The 17500-nt window shown below is 41.7% G+C and overlaps 1 protein-coding gene across 31 annotated transcripts in view; it reads left to right on the forward strand.

Moving 5' to 3' along the window:
* The window catches only part of LOC147023651 (neurexin-1-like), a 1116838-nt gene that overhangs the window by 369091 nt on the left and 730247 nt on the right, over positions 1-17500 (forward strand). For all 31 annotated transcript variants that reach the window (XM_085889296.1, XM_085889311.1, XM_085889305.1 and 28 more), the window contains one exon: positions 6405-6566. In XM_085889296.1, the coding sequence (XP_085745422.1) occupies positions 6405-6566 (162 nt within the window). The remainder of the gene's footprint in view (positions 1-6404; positions 6567-17500) is intronic.

Here is a 17500-nt window from a genome sequence, read left to right on the forward strand (position 1 = left end):
GCATTTTTGAGCTCTTTATTCATGTGATGATTTATCCTTGTGACAATGTACAAAACGGTCAGCAATAAAACAAATGCAACACAGAGATGAAGCAGTTCTTAAAACTCACCTGGGAAGCTCTGAATAATTCTGAGTTGCCTGGCATGACATAGAGTATCATCCTTGGGATGGTGGCCTAATTATGTGAATATCATTGTGACAGGTTGAGCATGTGTTCTAATTTGTGCCTTCGATGGAATGATTCATTTGTGAGGCTGTGTTGCACACTCCACTACTTCACAATCATACAATTAGGAAATTATCTATAGTGTGTGTGTGTGTGTGTGTGTGTGTGTGTGTGTGTGTGTGTGTGTGTGTTTGTGTGTGCGTGTATGTATATATAATATATGTATGTGTTTATATTGTTATGGGTACGTCTTCTGGGTCACAAGTCACCTCTCTCAGACCCGCTTCCCGACTTTGACCCTGAAGCCGACAAGCTGCAGATAACAACGCGGCCCGATGGGTTGCTAAGGCCTAAGTCACATTTGCCACGGTGGCCGTGGGGTCTTCAAAATCTAGGGCCACTAGCAATTATATGGCGGCCGCAGTATTTCCACGGTCACACAATGTAGCAGTCACATGTTTTTCTTTTTCGGGGAGCCGCACGGCATATTTAGGCCTAAGTCACATTTGCCACGGCGGCCAGGGAGTCTCCAAAATCTACGGCCACTAGCAATTATACGGCGGCCGCAGTATTTCCACGGTCACACAATGTAGCACTCACATATGTTTTTATTTTTCGGGTCGCCGCACGGCGTATTTATAAATTTGTTGAGACCGAAAACGTGGGGGTGCCGTACGGTCTTTGATTTGATGTCGCACGGTGACCTTAGGACATTCCTGCGGCGGCCATAGAATTTTCAAGGCAGGCGCAAGGTGCCCGCAAGGTGCCCGCAAGGTGCCCGCAAGGCGACCGCAGGGCGACCGCAGGGGGGCCCAAAGGCGAATGTGCGGCCAGATGGACAGCAACGAGTGGGTTTTTTTTACCAGTTTATTTGTTTTGTCTTGTCGAATTGCTACGGCGAACGTAGAAATGAAAAAAGTTATAACTCCACGTTATTATTCCACGGCGACCCCTACGGCCTGTAAAATATAGCCATACGGCATAGGGCCACCCTGAGGCCACCGCACAAACTCTGCGGCCGCCGCACGTTTCTGTCAATTCAGAGGGCGTACGGCCGCCGTATCCTCGCCGTAGAGCAAATGTGACTTTAGCCTTAGGTCTTAGAAATTGTGGAGACCGAAAACGTGGGGTTGCCGTACGGTCTTTGATTTGATGTCGCACGGTGACCTTAAGGGGGCCCTGCGGCGGCCATATAATTTTCAAGGCAGATGCAAGGTAGCCTAAGGTGCCTGCAAGGGGACCGCAGGGGCCCCTAAGGCGAACGTGCGGCCAGACGGTCGGTAACGAGTGGGTTAATTTTTTATTATTATTATTTTTTTTACCTGTTTTGTTTCGGATTGTCGAATTGCTACGGCGAATGTAGAAATGAAAAAAGTTATAACTCCGCGTTATAATTCCACGGCGACCTTACTGCCTGTAAAAGATAGCCAAATGGCGTAGGGCCACCCTGAGGCCACCGCAGAAACTCTGCGGCCATCGCACGTTTCCGTCAATTCAGAGGGCGTACGGCCGCCGTATCCTCGCCGTAGAGCAAATGTGACTTAGGCCTAAGCAACCACGGATGCTGTCTGAGGTAACTAAATCTGGCAGGGTCCCCTGCAAAAATGTCATTACCTTGCCAGTGATTTATTTATCCCAGATGGGGAACTGTGCTCTCGACACCCACCATTATCTATTTATTATGTATGGCTGAGTGGATGTATGTATGGCTTTGTCTATTAATTATGTATTGTATAATGTGGGCTTGGCTGACGTTGCGAATCAGTGGGGTACAACCTCCCATCTACTTATGACATACTGTGTCTCACCAATGGGGAAAATAGACACCAAGCAGGTTTGGAAACAAGAAGTCTTGTATTGCAAGGCACGTATTTACAGGAGATTGCAGTGGCACACAAGAAGCAGTCTTAACCCCAAGCACTCAAAATGACCCTTCATACAGCCAACCTTATCACTAGCAAGGCCTTTAAAGGCACCTCATACATCTGAGGAAATTAGATGAGGAAGGAAACATAATGAGGAAGAAGAAGAAGTTGGTGTATGCTGGCATGAGCAGGTTTGCCCATATTGGTCCCAATGAGGTTTAGATGCCGGTGAGTGAGATGCAGGTGGGAGATGTGCTGCCATATGGTATTGTGTAGTTGTTGGAATCAACAGTGTGAGTCAATGAGGTGTATGCACTGGAAGTGTTTGAGAATGGGTGCTTGGGAATGAAACTTGATAATGGAAGATTGAGTATGAGTGTCAAAAAATGAAGGTTTGAGAATAGGTGTTTAAGAATGAGTCGTTGAATAGGAAATTGGAGAATGAAGGTTTTAATACAGAGTTGGAAAATGGGGGTTTGGATATGGAGTTGGAGAATGAAGGATTGGGAATGAGGAAGAGAACAATGGGGAAGGTTCTAACTCCAATCACAATGCATATCCCTCTCCCTGATATGAGTGGATGGGTAACCAAACTAAATAGAATCACTATGGAAATATCTCAACTCCAGGGTTCTTTTTTGTGTTCAATGTAACTCCTCAGGGTCTTTCCAAATCCACAACAATGTGTGTGCATGTGCGCGCGCGCGCGTGTGTGTGTGTGTGTGTGTGTGTGTGTGTGTGTGTGTGTGTGTGTGTGTGTGTGTGTGTGTGTGTGTGTGTGTGTGTGTGTGTGTGTGTGTGTGTGTGTGTGTGTGTGTGTGTGTGTGTGTGTGTGTGTATGTGTGTGTATACAGTAGGTAGTGAAACAAAAGAATGGAAACACCTGGGTAAACGAGGGACACCAAGCAATGGCTTTCACACTGGTGCAGCCCATGTGCTCATTAAGCAAAAAACATCCCAGCATGCTTAGGGTCATGTATAAAAATTGCTGCATAGGCCTGATTGCCTATAGTTATGGCCAGCATGGCTGTAAGAGGAGACACCCCCCCCCCCCACCCAATGCCCCAATCCACAGAGCACGTGTGGTTGCCCAATAGTATGATGAGCATGACGCTGATGTTATTCATATGTCATGGCCTTCTCGGTCACCAGATCTGAACCCAATCGAGCATTTTTGGGATGTTCTGGAATGACACCTGAGACATCAACCAAGTGTGAGTTTATTGACTTTTTTTGTGGAAGAATTGTGCCGCATCCCTTCTGCGGAATTCCAGATGCTGGTGGACTTTATGCCACAGTGCATGTAGGCCGTACCTGGCCACACGTCGTGGCCCAACGCCCAATTACTTACGTTGGTGTTATATGTAATACGTATTATTTACAAGTGACTTACATTGGTGTTTCCATTTTCTTGTCGACTACCTATGCATGTATGTATCGTGCCTATAGAAAGTCTATACCCCTTTCAAAATTTTCACCTTTTGTTGCCTTATAGCCTGGAATTAAATTGCATTAAATCAGACTTTTCCACCTTTATTTATGCATTGTAACCACAACTTTAAGTGAAAAACAAATTCTACAAATTTCAGAAAATTAATTAAAAATACTAAACGAGAATACCTTGGTTGGATAAGTGTCCACTCCCCTTATAATAGCAATAGTAAATTAGCTTAGGTGTAACCAATCACCTTCAAAATCACACATCAAGATAATTGGCCTCCACCTGTGTTAAATTGTCATAATTCTGATTATTTCAGAATAAAATCAGCTGTTCCAGTTGGTTTCTTCTGCTGGATAGTGCATTTCACAGCAAAGACTCAACCATGATACCCAAGGACCTTTCACGACCCTGTCTAGATTGGGCCATCCCTCCCAACTGGATGACCAAGCGAGGAGGAGACTGATTGGAGAGGCCACCAAAAGGCCCATGGCAACTTTGAAGTAGCTACATGCCTTTATGGCAAAGAATGGTCACTGTTTGCATATTTCAACAATATCCCAAGCACTCCTCAAGTCTGGCCTGTACGGTAGGGTGGCAAGAAGGAAGCCATTACTCAAAAAAGCCCACCCTTGAGTCCCGTTTGAGTTATGCAAAAAAAAAAAAAACGCTCCAGAGATTCTGAAGCCAAGTGGAAAAAGGTTTTGTGGTCTGATGAAACCAAGATGGAACTTTTTGGCCGAAATGCAAAATGTAACGTTTGGTACAAACCCATCGCAGCACATCACCAAAGGACACCATCCCAACTGTGAAGCATGGTGGTGGCAGCATCATGTTCTGGAGATGTTTCTCATGAGCAAGGACTGTTGGTGTATGTCAGGATAGAAGGTAAAATGGATGAGCCAGAATACAGAAAAATCCCAGAGGAGATCCTGCTGCCCTCTCCAGGAAAGCTGAAATTGGGATGGAAGTTCCCCTTTCAGCATGACAATGACCTTAAACACACAGCCAAAGTTGCACTGGAATGGCTAAGGAACAAAAAGATAAATGTCCTTTAGTGGTCCAGTCAGAGCCCCGACCTAAATCCAATCAAAAATCTCTGGCATGACTTGAAGATTGCTGTCCATCATTGCTCCCCCTGCAACATGACTGAGCTTGAACAGTTTTTTCAGTAAATCATCAACAGCTTTTTTCAGAAGAATGGGCAAATATTGCCCAATCAAGGTGTGCAAAGTTGGTAGAGACCTACCCCAACTGTAATTTTTGTTACAGCTGTAATTGCTGTCAAAGGTGCTTTCACCAAATGTTAGCTCAGGGGGGTGGACACTTATTCAACTTGATATTCTAGTTTTGTATTTTTCATTAATTTTTCTGAAATTTGTAGAATTTGTTTTTCACTTGGAAGTTGTGGGTTACGATTTGTAAATAAAGGTCGGAAAAGCCTTATTTGATGCAATTTAATCCCAGGCTATAAGGCAACAAAAGATGACATTTTAAAAAGGGGATGTAGACAAAATCAGGTCAGTCAGGTTTCTTGACTGCCACTGGTAACATATAACCCAGTGCTACCTGCTGCATGGTCGGGTCGTCGGCGACTAAACTGACTACCTTCACTGGCTCGGCAGTGGGGAGGGTGACTGTGACACCCTGCAGGACTAAAAGCAATACCTGCTAAAGGGTGGATGAGCTCCTTTTGGGAGACAATGGCCATCCAGTAAGTAAATAGATGGTGTCTCCAAAAAAACACCCATCCTGTTAGACCTGTTTTTTTAGGTAATAGGTTGGAGACAGCAACCACTCAGGGTAGTACTACCGTTCTGACTTAGGAGCGTTAAAGTGGTGCCCGGAACCATCTTACACTTTCCGTGTCAGGATTGCTGGTCTTACTTTCTGTCTCACTCAAACTATAACTACCGGGCTTGCTTTAATATCTCTTTCTTGCAAACAAACATCACACACTTTTCAAACTAACATCACACAATTTTCTGACTTACTCATTTTCACTCCTCACTTTACGTTCTCTCTTTTATTTCTCTTTATTTAAGGCCTGGCCTCGATGAAGTCTATTTAGTCCATGACTGGAGACTTCAACATAAATGTTTTTTAATAGGCATTTGATAGGCATTGTACTTCTACTCCATTCTTGGTAAATGTTGCTGCGTAGCAATTAACAAGTAGCAAAATTAAGTCAAACTGCAGCCTGCTTTTTTTTTGATTGGCAATCACTCGTTTGGTAAATGGTAATAAAACTGTTACTTGTACTTGAAGTACCTTTGTTATTATAATAAAATTGTTTGGACTTTCATTTTTGTATGTTATACCATTATTCATTATAAAAAAAACTTAAATTATCTAATTAATTGAAATAATTTATGACACAATTTTCTTTGCAATACCGTGACATAAAAATGGGGTTGAAATGAGATGTACATTTTTATCGATTGTTTTGACAATGATGTCAATTACTGTGAAACTCACTAAAACTGACAATTTGTTGAGTGTTTCAATCCTTGCCTCTTTTTGTTGACTTTTTTTTTTCTGCTTCCTCATTCACCATACAACTTTCATTTTTCCTCCCCCTCCATATGTTCAACATAATCATACCCTAAAACAACCCAATTTTCCTCCCAATAATCTTTGCACAAACCACAATCACCAAATGCTCCCAAATCACCTCTTTTTTTTTTTTTTGCTTCCTCATTCACCGTACAACTTTCATTTTTTTTTCTCCCCCTCCATATATTCAACTTAATAATACCCTAAAACAAACCACTTTTCCTCATAATAATAATCTTTGCACAAACCACAATCACCAAATTCCCTTAACCCACCCCTCCCCATTCATTCCCTGTCCTACACTATCACTCTGCACCTCGCCCTTTTTTGCCTTTTTTTTCTTTCCTCGGGCACCCTCCTTCCACTTTTCTCCATCCAGGTGACAATTTCAGTTGATGGAATCCTCACATCCACTGGATACACACAGGAAGACTACACGATGCTGGGTTCTGATGATTTCTTCTATGTCGGTGGGAGCCCAAACACGGCTGATCTTCCTGGTTCGCCCATCAGCAACAACTTTATGGGATGCCTTAAAGAGGTAGGTAGGTTGGCTTCTAATGGAGGTAGGTTTTTGCTACACATCCCAACTTGGCCTTTTCTGTGCAAAAATATTAACGGGTATGTCCACACCTCTCTATTTGTGTTTTCGAGATATCAGAAAGAAAATTATTTATGGTGAAGATATATTTTGAAGTTATTCAGTCATCTAATAACGTCAAGTTGTGGCCGAATTATGGTGACATTCATGATCAGATTTCTCCAAACATCCTTTTCTTGAACTACTTTCATAAGCCCTAGCAGAGAAAGCTTGTTTGCATCCTTTCCCCAATCCATCCAGCACATACAAGGCCTACCTCATTCTCTTCTTCCCTCAAGCATACCCAACATGGTTGACTTCTCCAGACATTTGTGTTCTGCACACCTGATGAGTCCAAACCATGACAGTTTCTGTTTTCTCATCAGCGCTTCAAATGTACATGGTGGTCCAATTTCTTCAAGCAATGATTTGTTTGTTCCCTCTGCCACTTTAGGTGGACATTGGTTACATTTTCACCCCTGTTTGTCTGTCTGTATGTTTGTCTGACTGTGAGCAGAATACCTCAAAATGTTTGGGACATATTTGGAAGAAACTTGGTGGATAGATTGTGTGTGTGTGTGACGAGGACGAATTGTTTTGATTTTGGTCCAGATCCGGACACGATAATTTTTTAATTAGTTTCACGCCAAAGGGGATGCAAGCCAATTGCAGCGTGTGTGTGTGTGTGTGTGTGTGTGTGTGTGTGTGTGTGTGTGTGTGTGTGTGTGTGTGTGTGTGTGTGTGTGTGTGTGTGTGTGTGTGTGTGTGTGTGTGTGTGTGTGTGATTAGTTATGTCCATTTTCGGGTTTGATGAGATGGAACAAAGTCCTCCGATGACTCAAAGTATCCACCTCCACTTCGGTAAGGGATCAAATTTCATGGACCAAGCTGTTCAACTTTTGTTGTTCTCAGAGATTTGTTCTGAGTGCTCTTTTCAGGATCGTTACCAAACCCCCGACTGCCTCCAATTGTAGTTTGTTTGTGGTAATATTGCCGGAGATGGTTTTCAAAATCTCAGCGAGGTTATTCTTTATTATTCCTGTTGCTCCAATTATCACTGGTGCAATTTTAACACTCTTCACCTTCCAATATCTCTTGATCTCATTTTTGAGGTCCTGGTATTTGGTCGTTTTCTTGATTTCTGCATTATTTAAACCAAAATCGCTGGGTAACGATATCTCAATCAAAATGCTGTGTTCTCCTTTTTATTCCTGAGAATGACGTCCAGTCACAAGGCTTTGCTTTCTATGTTAACGCTCAATGGAATCATCAGGTCGTACATGAGCATGACGTCCATATTTTCGATGAGTGCCCTTGGTTCATATTTCAATGAGTTTTCTGGAACTAGGATGTTGAAATTTTTGCAGATATGCCAATGCATACTTTGCATACTTTGTTGTGCCGTTGTGTGTAAAGTTGTTCTGATAGTTTTTTGCAGCCTGAAAGCAGGTGACCAGTACTTTCTGTTTTTGTTTTGTAGAACCTACACTTGTCTGTCTGGCTCAGTCCCACCATCTTTTTAAATCCATTGGTGTAGTGTCCTTGATCTTGGACATTTATTGTTATTCATTCTCTGTCCCAGTTGAGCTGACTGCTTCTTAGCCATTGTAATAAGCCTTCTTTGTCAATCCTAACTCGGTCCAATTATTTCCCAGTTGTTGGTGGATATTTGTTGATGTTTCTTTTTATATATTTATTTTGTCTTTTTTGCAATTGTTGGAGCTGTATTTGTTGCTGTTTCATTTTCACATGCGGTATGTTCTATTCGCACCTGTTTTTGGAAATATCTTGCAAGGTGAATTAGGGATACATTTTCAAGTTTGTTGTGGGTATGTTTGTTCACAAATTGAATCCGATAGTCTGTTTAGCATTTCAGTTTAGTTTAACATTTAGAAACACTCGTCGCTCTGTGCACCTGGTTGAGTTCCATCAGGCCACTCCCTCCATCTCGTCTCAGTAGGTACATTATTGGGATGCACTGGTTTTTGTTGAACATTTTGTGAATAGGAAGGAGTTTTCTTGTTTTGATGTCGAACTTATTGATTTCTGATTGGGGCCAGTTTATTATTCCACAGCTGTATTGGAACACTGGTACTGCGTGTTTGTTTATGGCTTTGATTTTGTTTTTTTGTAGAGAGGTACGTTTTCAGGATCAGCTTCGTTCTCCATCGGTATTCTTTGGTGATTGTTTTTCACATTTGTTTGTGACATATTTGGTGGCCCACTTCTACTCCGATGTATTTATATGGTGCTTCGTTTTCTAACTGCTTCAACGTCAATTTTTAGGTTGTCTGTTTTTGTTAGTTTCCTTGTACAAATGTGCACTCGGCGCACATATCTACTCCAAATTCCATTTGAATGTTCTCAGAGAACCGTTTTACTAGTTTTAGCTGTTATGCCAATTTTTCTTCATTTGGTGTGAAGACCTTGAAATCATCAATGTATAGTGGATGTGTCACCTTTCCTGTTTCTTCGGTTGGTCTTCTATTGGTTGTTAGGGTGTATCTGTGTCCTTCTTTGTTGATGAGTTTACTCAGTGGGTCCAGAGCCATACAAAACAAAATGGGGAAAGACTGTCTCCCTGGAAGATCCCACACTGTATCTTCACACCTGATATTTTGATACTGCCTTCTGAGTGCTGTCATATCAATCTGCTATTCCAGAGCTCCATTGCTTTCTCAATCAGTTTGATTATTTGGTGATGGATTTTGTATGTTTGCATGCATTTTATCATCCACGATTGTGAGACAGTGTAAAAAGCTTTCTTATAGTCTATCCAAGTGGTGGACAATTTTGTTCTTTGCATTTTGAAATTTTCAAGTATGGCCATGTTCAGTAGTCAGTGGTCAATTGTTCCATATCAACCTCTCTTACATCTTTTTTGTTCTGTGTATAAACCTCCTTGTTGTGTTCAGTGATGGAACATCATTTCTGTAATCATTCCTGTTAGAAGTTTGTATGGTGTTGGTAGGCATGTTATTAGCTGGAATTTGTGAGGAAGTTGGGCTTCTTCAGAATTTGGGATGACACATCTGTTTTCTCCTATGAGCCACTCATCCACTGCCTTTTCCTCTTGGATCAGTTTCTTGAATGTCCTGGCGTAGTGATTGTGGGGAGCATTATGTTGTTTTAGCCATAAGTTTGGAGTGTGTGTGTGTGTGTGTGTGTGTGTGTGTGTGTGTGTGTGTGTGTGTGTGTGTGTGTGTGTGTGTGTGTGTGTGTGTGTGTGTGTGTGTGTGTGTGTGTGACAGCTACATATTTTCGTTTGAAAAATGTTTTTCTCTGCAACCGCTTGGCCAATCGATGTGAAACTTTTAACATAGGGGAGACTCCCCATTGATAATATTTTATTCTTATGTCAGAGGTCACATGGTATTGCAGTCATGAAATTAAAGGATAAAAAACTTGGACATCTTTCTCTCTGAAACCGCTCAGTGAAAAAAATTGAAATTTCCATACTGTATGTCATCAACTCCCCATGGGGTATATGGGGTGACAGCATTGATGTCATTGGTGAAATGTTATTCCTGCTATAAATGGTTGAATGGAAAACCTTATCCAAAAAATCTGAAACTTCACATGTCTGAACTATGATCTTATGTGAGTGAAGAATTAAGTTTATGACATCATCGGTCACGTGATCTGGTGGCCATATTTTATTGAAAATAAAAGCGTTAAAAAATCTACTTCTCCAGAACCACTTGACATATTGCTGCAAAACTTTACACTGAGGATTGACTAGCCATGGGAAATATAGTTTAAGTGTTTTTTTTTTTTTCATAATCACCTTCATTGATGCAATTTCGCCTTTATGTGCACGTGCTCATTAAATATAATTTTAATTAATCAATAAAGCTATGGATAATGGCAATGTATGTGATATAATAGGCTGCATGGATTATATGGGTGTATTGTCCATAATAGCAGTGGGCCATAATAGTGACATGTTCAAGTTAACAATGATATTTTTGTTCAGAATGAGCACATGAGGTGAGACTATGTGCTCGAGGAATGCCATTCTAGTTATTTCAGTGATTTGTCTGTCTGTTTGTCTGTTTGTGAACAGGATATCTCAAAAAGTTGGACTGATTCAGCCAAAATTTGGTGGATAGTTTGGGTGTGTGACAAGGACAAATTGATTAGATTTTGGTGAATATCCGAATGCTATAAGTTTTTTTAAAGTCATTCTTTACCATTGAGAGCTGGGTTTCAAAAACAATATGTTAGCATGATACTTCAAAAATATGTCAATGCATTGTGGCGGCGGGCATGCTCACTTACATACAAGCTTCACTGTTGAGAAGATGCATGTGGTGTCACTGGGATTCATGTCGATCATTGGAAGTAAAACGAAGGATGACATCCCTGCATGATTGCCATGCTGTACAAACTGCATCATCCCAGACCATGCTGGCCTTGGTGAGGCAAAAATAATGGCTGTTTTCCATAAAAGATCCAGGTCTGCCGTTGGGTCTTGTGCCTCCATAGTGACAAGCTTCTGGTACGTCACTGCATCTGTTCCAACATCTACTTCCCTGTGGAACAGAATTGGAACTCTTCCCACCATGGATACATCAGGGGTGACCTTTGCTTTGAGGAAGGGATTAATGGTCTTGGTAGCTGGTGTAACGGCAGCAATCATCCCCAAACCATGGAAGGTGTTGTTGCCATCCGGGGTGCGAATGTTGTGGTCCACATTGTCAGCGGCATACTGGACGAACTCACCGGAGAAGCCAGGAATGTCAGTTCTAAGCGACACCACAGCATTGCGAACAAATCTTTGCACCTTCTTGGAGGAGCAGCAGAATCCAAGCTTGTGAAGTGTATCGACCAGGAAGCGTGATGCAAAGTGGAGTTGGACCTGGACTCCTAGCCCAATCTGCAGTGGCGCTAGAATAACTCTTGGTCGGGTTGCCTGCATGATTGCTTGTTCAATGGAGGCAGTTTTCATGCCGGCATTTCTTACCCCAAGCAACCCTTTCAGGAGAACCCTCAGGGCTTTCTGGAAGAAAGTTGATGGCATCCTCTTCAGACTTCAGTGATTCACAGTCAGGATATACATCATGGTATGTTTCCACTAATTTGTTGTCATTTTTTATAAGTTTGGCAGCAGTTTCAATAAGCCTCTTCTTCTCTGTTTTGGGATCAGTTCTCTGTGACCTGGAGGATCGCTTTGGCTGTGCTTCTGAAGGTAACCACATTTGGCTTCCCATTAATCTCAGTGTGGATGATTCTGTCACCAAACTGTTCCTTCAGTTTGAACTTCATTTGCGTGTAGCCATATGCTTGACAGTCTGAGCCTTTGAGATTGTTTTCCATCCGGCTAACAAGATCATTGATCGTGATCTGTTCATTGTCATTTTGTTCGAGAAAGTTCGCAACTTCCAGAAAGGCATTAAATCTTTCTTCGTCTTGTGGCCGACCCAGTTTTGTTTTCTTTACATCAGTTTCGCTGGTCTGATGAGCTGCTGGCATTTGCTTCTTGGTACGGAAATTTACGCTGCACACTTGGTGATACACTGCATCTGCAGCATGCAGGTCATGCACATGCAACACACGAGCTTTCACTATGACTGCCCAGGCATCTACACTTTCATTGCAAGATTTCAAGAGCGTATCCTTGAACTCAACTGTCTTCACTGGAATACAGTCCAATTAGAACTCTTCCTCTTGGTCTCAACATGCGCTGACCTCCCACAGAACAGACAGTCTCTGTCATAATGGAACTCCTTCTCATCAGCTGAGCATAGTCGCACATGCCTGTCAACTTGCTCTTGTTCTTTCCCCTTTAGTGCTTTCGCTATTTGTTGTTGGCTGGTGTATTTCTTGCGGCAGACTTGATGAACCAGCTCCCCAGGTGATGTATGAATGTCATCGTTTCTGGATTTACTTGTTCATTCGGTTGATGGCGTCACTCCCCTTTTCAGTAAGTGTGGATGATGGCTGTCCGCCCTCCTCTGCAGGGTCCTTACAAATGGCACATCTTGGAGGGCCACTCATTGTTCAGGATGTGATGGCACTGCAATAATGTAAAAAAAAACATGAGTATTCATTTTTAAAGTACAGTAACTGTGCCAAATAACCACATATTAATTTCACTGATTGCACATTTTGCAACTTTCAACTTGACCGTTTTTACAATGCAAATCTCTTAAATTTGTTGTGAATTTCCTTTTGAACATGCACTCTACTGCACCCAATATCATGTCTCATGTAAAACAAAGTTTCTGGTAGATTGTGGATAGTACTGAACCCTTTGTGTGGACATCAGACAAGCAGACATGCAAAAATCCATTATTTTAACAATGGCAGCAATGGAGAAAAATGCCATCACCGAGTTCAGTACTTTTCAATAGTTTCCACCACTTGGATTTCTTAGGACTTTTGATATGTTATGCAGGACATATTTTTGAGAATAAACCAGTTGAAAGAGTTTCTATTGCAATTTGTGTGAGGTCATGTCATATAATGCCTGTACCAATATCCCACCTATCAATGGGATACAAAGTATAAACTGTTCAGCCTGGCTCAGGTAAGTGCTCTACGGAGTGCCGTTCTAGTTTTTCTTGCATCCATGGAATTTTTAACATTAGCCTCAAACACCACATTTCAAAACTGTCAATCTTCTTCCTTTCTTTCTTCTTCACTGTCCAAGACTCACATCCATACATTTCAACTGGAAATGCCAGAGTATTTACCAGTCTCCTCTTTTTTTTTCGTTTTTTTAATACACAATGTCAAGACACCAGTCTCAACTTGGTTTGTATTGTCGCATGTTTGTCTTTGCCAATCTTTTTCAATCCTTACATTGCTGTTCTCCCCAATGCTAAATGTCTATTACTTTCTCCTCCACATTCTCCATTCACTTCAATCTTAGAACCCAGGAAGAGTTTCCCAATCTGAGAACATCAATCTTCTCAGTTGACAAGATTTTAGTTTTGTTAGGTTTAAAGAAAGACCAGCTCTTCAGTTTCCTTCTTCATTGTCTGCAGCAGTTTCATCAAGTGAACTTTACTTTCCACCAACAGAGTGGTATCATCAGCATACCTTAGAATGTTGATACATCTTCCTGACTCTCACCTCTATGTCATCTAGATTAGATTTTCTTGTGATGTACTCACTAGTCTGTATAGATTTTTTCAGCAAGCAGCAAGTAAGGAAAGAGAATGCACCCATATACCCCTTTTCCAATTCCAAATCATTCTGTCTCCATGCTCTGTTCTTACCTCAGGAGGATCCTCTGTTCTTGCCTCTGCTCATGGGGGATCTTCTTGATGAAGTGAAGAAACTTTACCAAAGTAACTTTGGGAATGGGGTTTATGGACATCCCATCCAAATGACATTCTGGATGTGAAAGGATGAGTGCATTAGGTAGTGATGGGCTGCACATTTGAAGAACTGAAGTGAGGAGGATGAGACAATAGCTACAGGGAGATATTCCCACATTTGGGAGAATAAAGGGGTGAATGAATGCAGGAGGAAAGGTCTGGACATTGGAATGGTGAGCAGGTGATGCTTTCTGGAAGAAAGCATGTGACTTGTGGTGTTCTGGAGGTAGGCTATGGCAGGCAGAGCAATGCCAGTTCACAGTACTGCACTGTTCATTAGATGATTGCATATAGGTGACTTTTATGGCTTTTATGTATCAAACATCGTGGTGCCATAACTCACCAAGCATGAAACATGTCCCACACACTATTTACCCCTTTCCATGATATTAGCAATTATTTGTAGCTTCTGAGAATGGCAGTGCAAAACTTTGGGTTGTGTGTGTCTTTTTGAGGTATTTGTCAGATTAGATGCTGTGATGATTTATCCTGAGTATGTCACTTTCACTGATATATCCTCTTCCAAAAAATGTATAATTGGTTTGTCAACGTATTTGTTAAGGCCCGGTCACACCTTGACGTTTTAGCCAGCGATGGCAACGTATTACAATGTATCTAAAACGCTGGCTTACGTTGAACTTTTGATGTTTTTTTTTAAAGATTCGGACGTATTCATAGCGACTTGGTCTTATGTATAACGCATTGGTAACGGACACAGAATGTTTCGTTGTGTTATAGATAACTTATACCAACAAATGCTGAACCTGTTGTCGGCCTACACAACCGATGCCCAACGATAGTCTAACTTAGGCATAACGCGTTGCACGCATCGACGACGATGTCGTGACGTAGCCTATTAAAAGGCTGACGCACAACGATTCGAATCATAACTGCCGTAGAAATGGAAGTGTCAACATCGCGGTCACACCTTGGCGATCTTGCCAGCGTATGCCGACCTAAGAAAAATGTGTCTAAAATGTTGGAGCACGTCAAATACGGTATGAGTAAGTTTGGTATACGTGAGTACAACGCTAAAGTACGCTATCATACGTCGTAGTAAGTAGAGTACGTCAAGAAATTTTAAACATGTTCAAAATTTTACGACGTACTCAGCGTATGACACACGTTCCACATGCAATGGGGATAAGTTTTACACACGATATGTGGACGCTTACACACGTCCACAAAGGCTACTTATAAGCTACTCATAAGTCGAAACACGTCGCGGTAATGTCTTTTTTACGCGAAACTTATTTCTAACTTATGTTTGACGTGCTTTGAACCAATTCTTTACGTAGTCCCAACACACATCGACGTATGTAGACGTATTCCAATGACGTCTTCCGGTCGACAAAAAAAAAAAATTAACGTGTTTCTAGCTTACAACTGCCATATAAAGACGTGCTCCCAGCGGTTTTGGGAATTGGTATATAAAAATGCTGCTCATAAAAGGGGAACCCAACAGTGTTTTCGAGTCCTTTTTTGAGTCGATGTCCATGTCAGCAGTAACAGTATCAGTATCAGTATCAGTATTAGTATTAGTAATAGTTTGTTCATGTTGGCAGTAGTAGGTGAGTGTGAGGGGGAGGGTGTGGGTTATGATGGATCGTCCTTGCATTTAACGATTTAACGATTTAAATGATAAACTCAACGATTTAAATGGCTGCATCTCCACTATTGAAAGTAGACGCTTGCGCTCAACAATTGGATTTTTTTTACACTCAACGACTTTTAAACGGTACCACTCAGCTATTTTCATTGTTTACAATGAACGATTTAAATTGCTGTCACTTGCCTTTGTTTTTTGACGCTGGGGTTTGGAAATTTGAAGCGTTTCTTCTGAACGTGTTAAAACGCTCAAACTCGACTATTTTAAATAGACGCTGCCGATGGACAATTGGAATCATAGCCAAGCGAGACATCAAAGTGTGAACATCCTCGTCATTCCGAAGAAAAGTTTGAAGAATGCTGCAAATAAGTGTCCTGGCCGTGGCCGTGGACGCTGACGCAAGGACGATCCATTATATCCACGTCTTTCAGCCTATGAGTAACTTAAAAGTAACGTCTGTCGATGTGTGGCAACGATCGCGCAACGTGCCAACAACACGTTAATCATAGGTTAGAAATAAGTTTCGGGTACGCTAAACATTACCTCGGCGTGTCTCAACTTATGATTAAGTTACAAGTAGCATGTGTTGACGTCTGTCAACAATCGCAGACCGTGCATACAACTTGTGGCCAGTGTAGCGGAACGTGTGAGTAATACGCCGGCATACGTTGTGAAATTTCAAGCATGAAAAAATTTGAGGACAACCAAAAAGTACAACGTACAACGACGTATGGCAGTGTTTTTCAGCGTGCTCTCAATGTTATCAAAACTTACCCATAACGTATTCAATGTGTGCCAGCGTTTTAGAAAAAAAAATCAAAAATCGGCATACGGTGGCTAAAACGTCAAGGTGTGACCGGGCCTTTAGTCTCAGTTTTTAGCTCACTCGGAACGTAGTTCCGGGGAGCTTATGGGATGGTGCATCATCCGCCTGTCAGTCCGTCGGTCCATCCACAAATACTTGCAAATTCTTCTCTGAAACTACACACACAATTTCAATGAAACTTTACCACAACCTTCATCACCCTGTTTGTATCACATCACATCACACAGTCATATTCATCATCACATTCATACCAAAGTTTGTTCATGGCATGACAAAAAATTGGGTCCTCTGAGGTTTTATGGGGGGGGGTTGCCCCCCAAAATAGGTATTTGCTTTCTTCTCAGAAACTACATACACAATTCCAATGAAACTTGTCTCTAACCTCCATCACCTGTGAAGTACCAAAGTTTGTTCACGACATTTATAAAATCGGGGTCTAAAGGGGTATACTTGGGGAGGGGGTTGCCTGCCAAAAAGAGGTATTTTCTTTCTTCGCAGAAACTACACATACAATTTCGATTAAACTTGACCACCACCTTCATCACCCGTGTTATACCAAAGATTGTTCACGACATGAAGAAAACAGGGTGTAAGGGGATGTATGGGAGGGTGCCCCCTAAAATATGTATTTGCTTTCTTCTCAGAAACTACACACACAATTCCAATGAAACTTGATTATAACCTTCATCACCTGGGAAGTACCAAAGTTTGTTCACGACATTAAAAAAAACCAGGGTCTAAGAGGGTGTAAATGGGGGAGGGGTTGCCCCCAAAATAGATATTTACTTTCTTCTCAGAAACTACACACACAATTACAATGAAAGTTGACCACGACCTTCATCACCTGTGATGCACTAATATTTGTTCATGACATAGAAAATTGGGGTGTCAGGGGATCTACGGGGGAGGGGGGACAAAATATGCATTCGCTTTCTTCTCCAAAACTACACTTCAATGAAACAACCACAACCTTGATGTACCAAAGTTTGTTCACGCTATTTAAAAAATTATGGGAGGGTGGGGGGGGGTTGTCCCCCAAAATAAGTATTTGCTATAACATTGGTTCCTTGGTACAATTTGCTGATTCCGTCCCATGTTGTCAAATGGTTGTATTCCAAGAGTCATTTTAAAT

Source organism: Eptatretus burgeri, chromosome 7 (genome assembly GCF_056783735.1).
Source record: "Eptatretus burgeri isolate ZD-2024b chromosome 7, Ebu_testis_v1, whole genome shotgun sequence".
In the NCBI taxonomy this organism is placed as follows: Eukaryota; Metazoa; Chordata; class Myxini; order Myxiniformes; family Myxinidae; genus Eptatretus; species Eptatretus burgeri.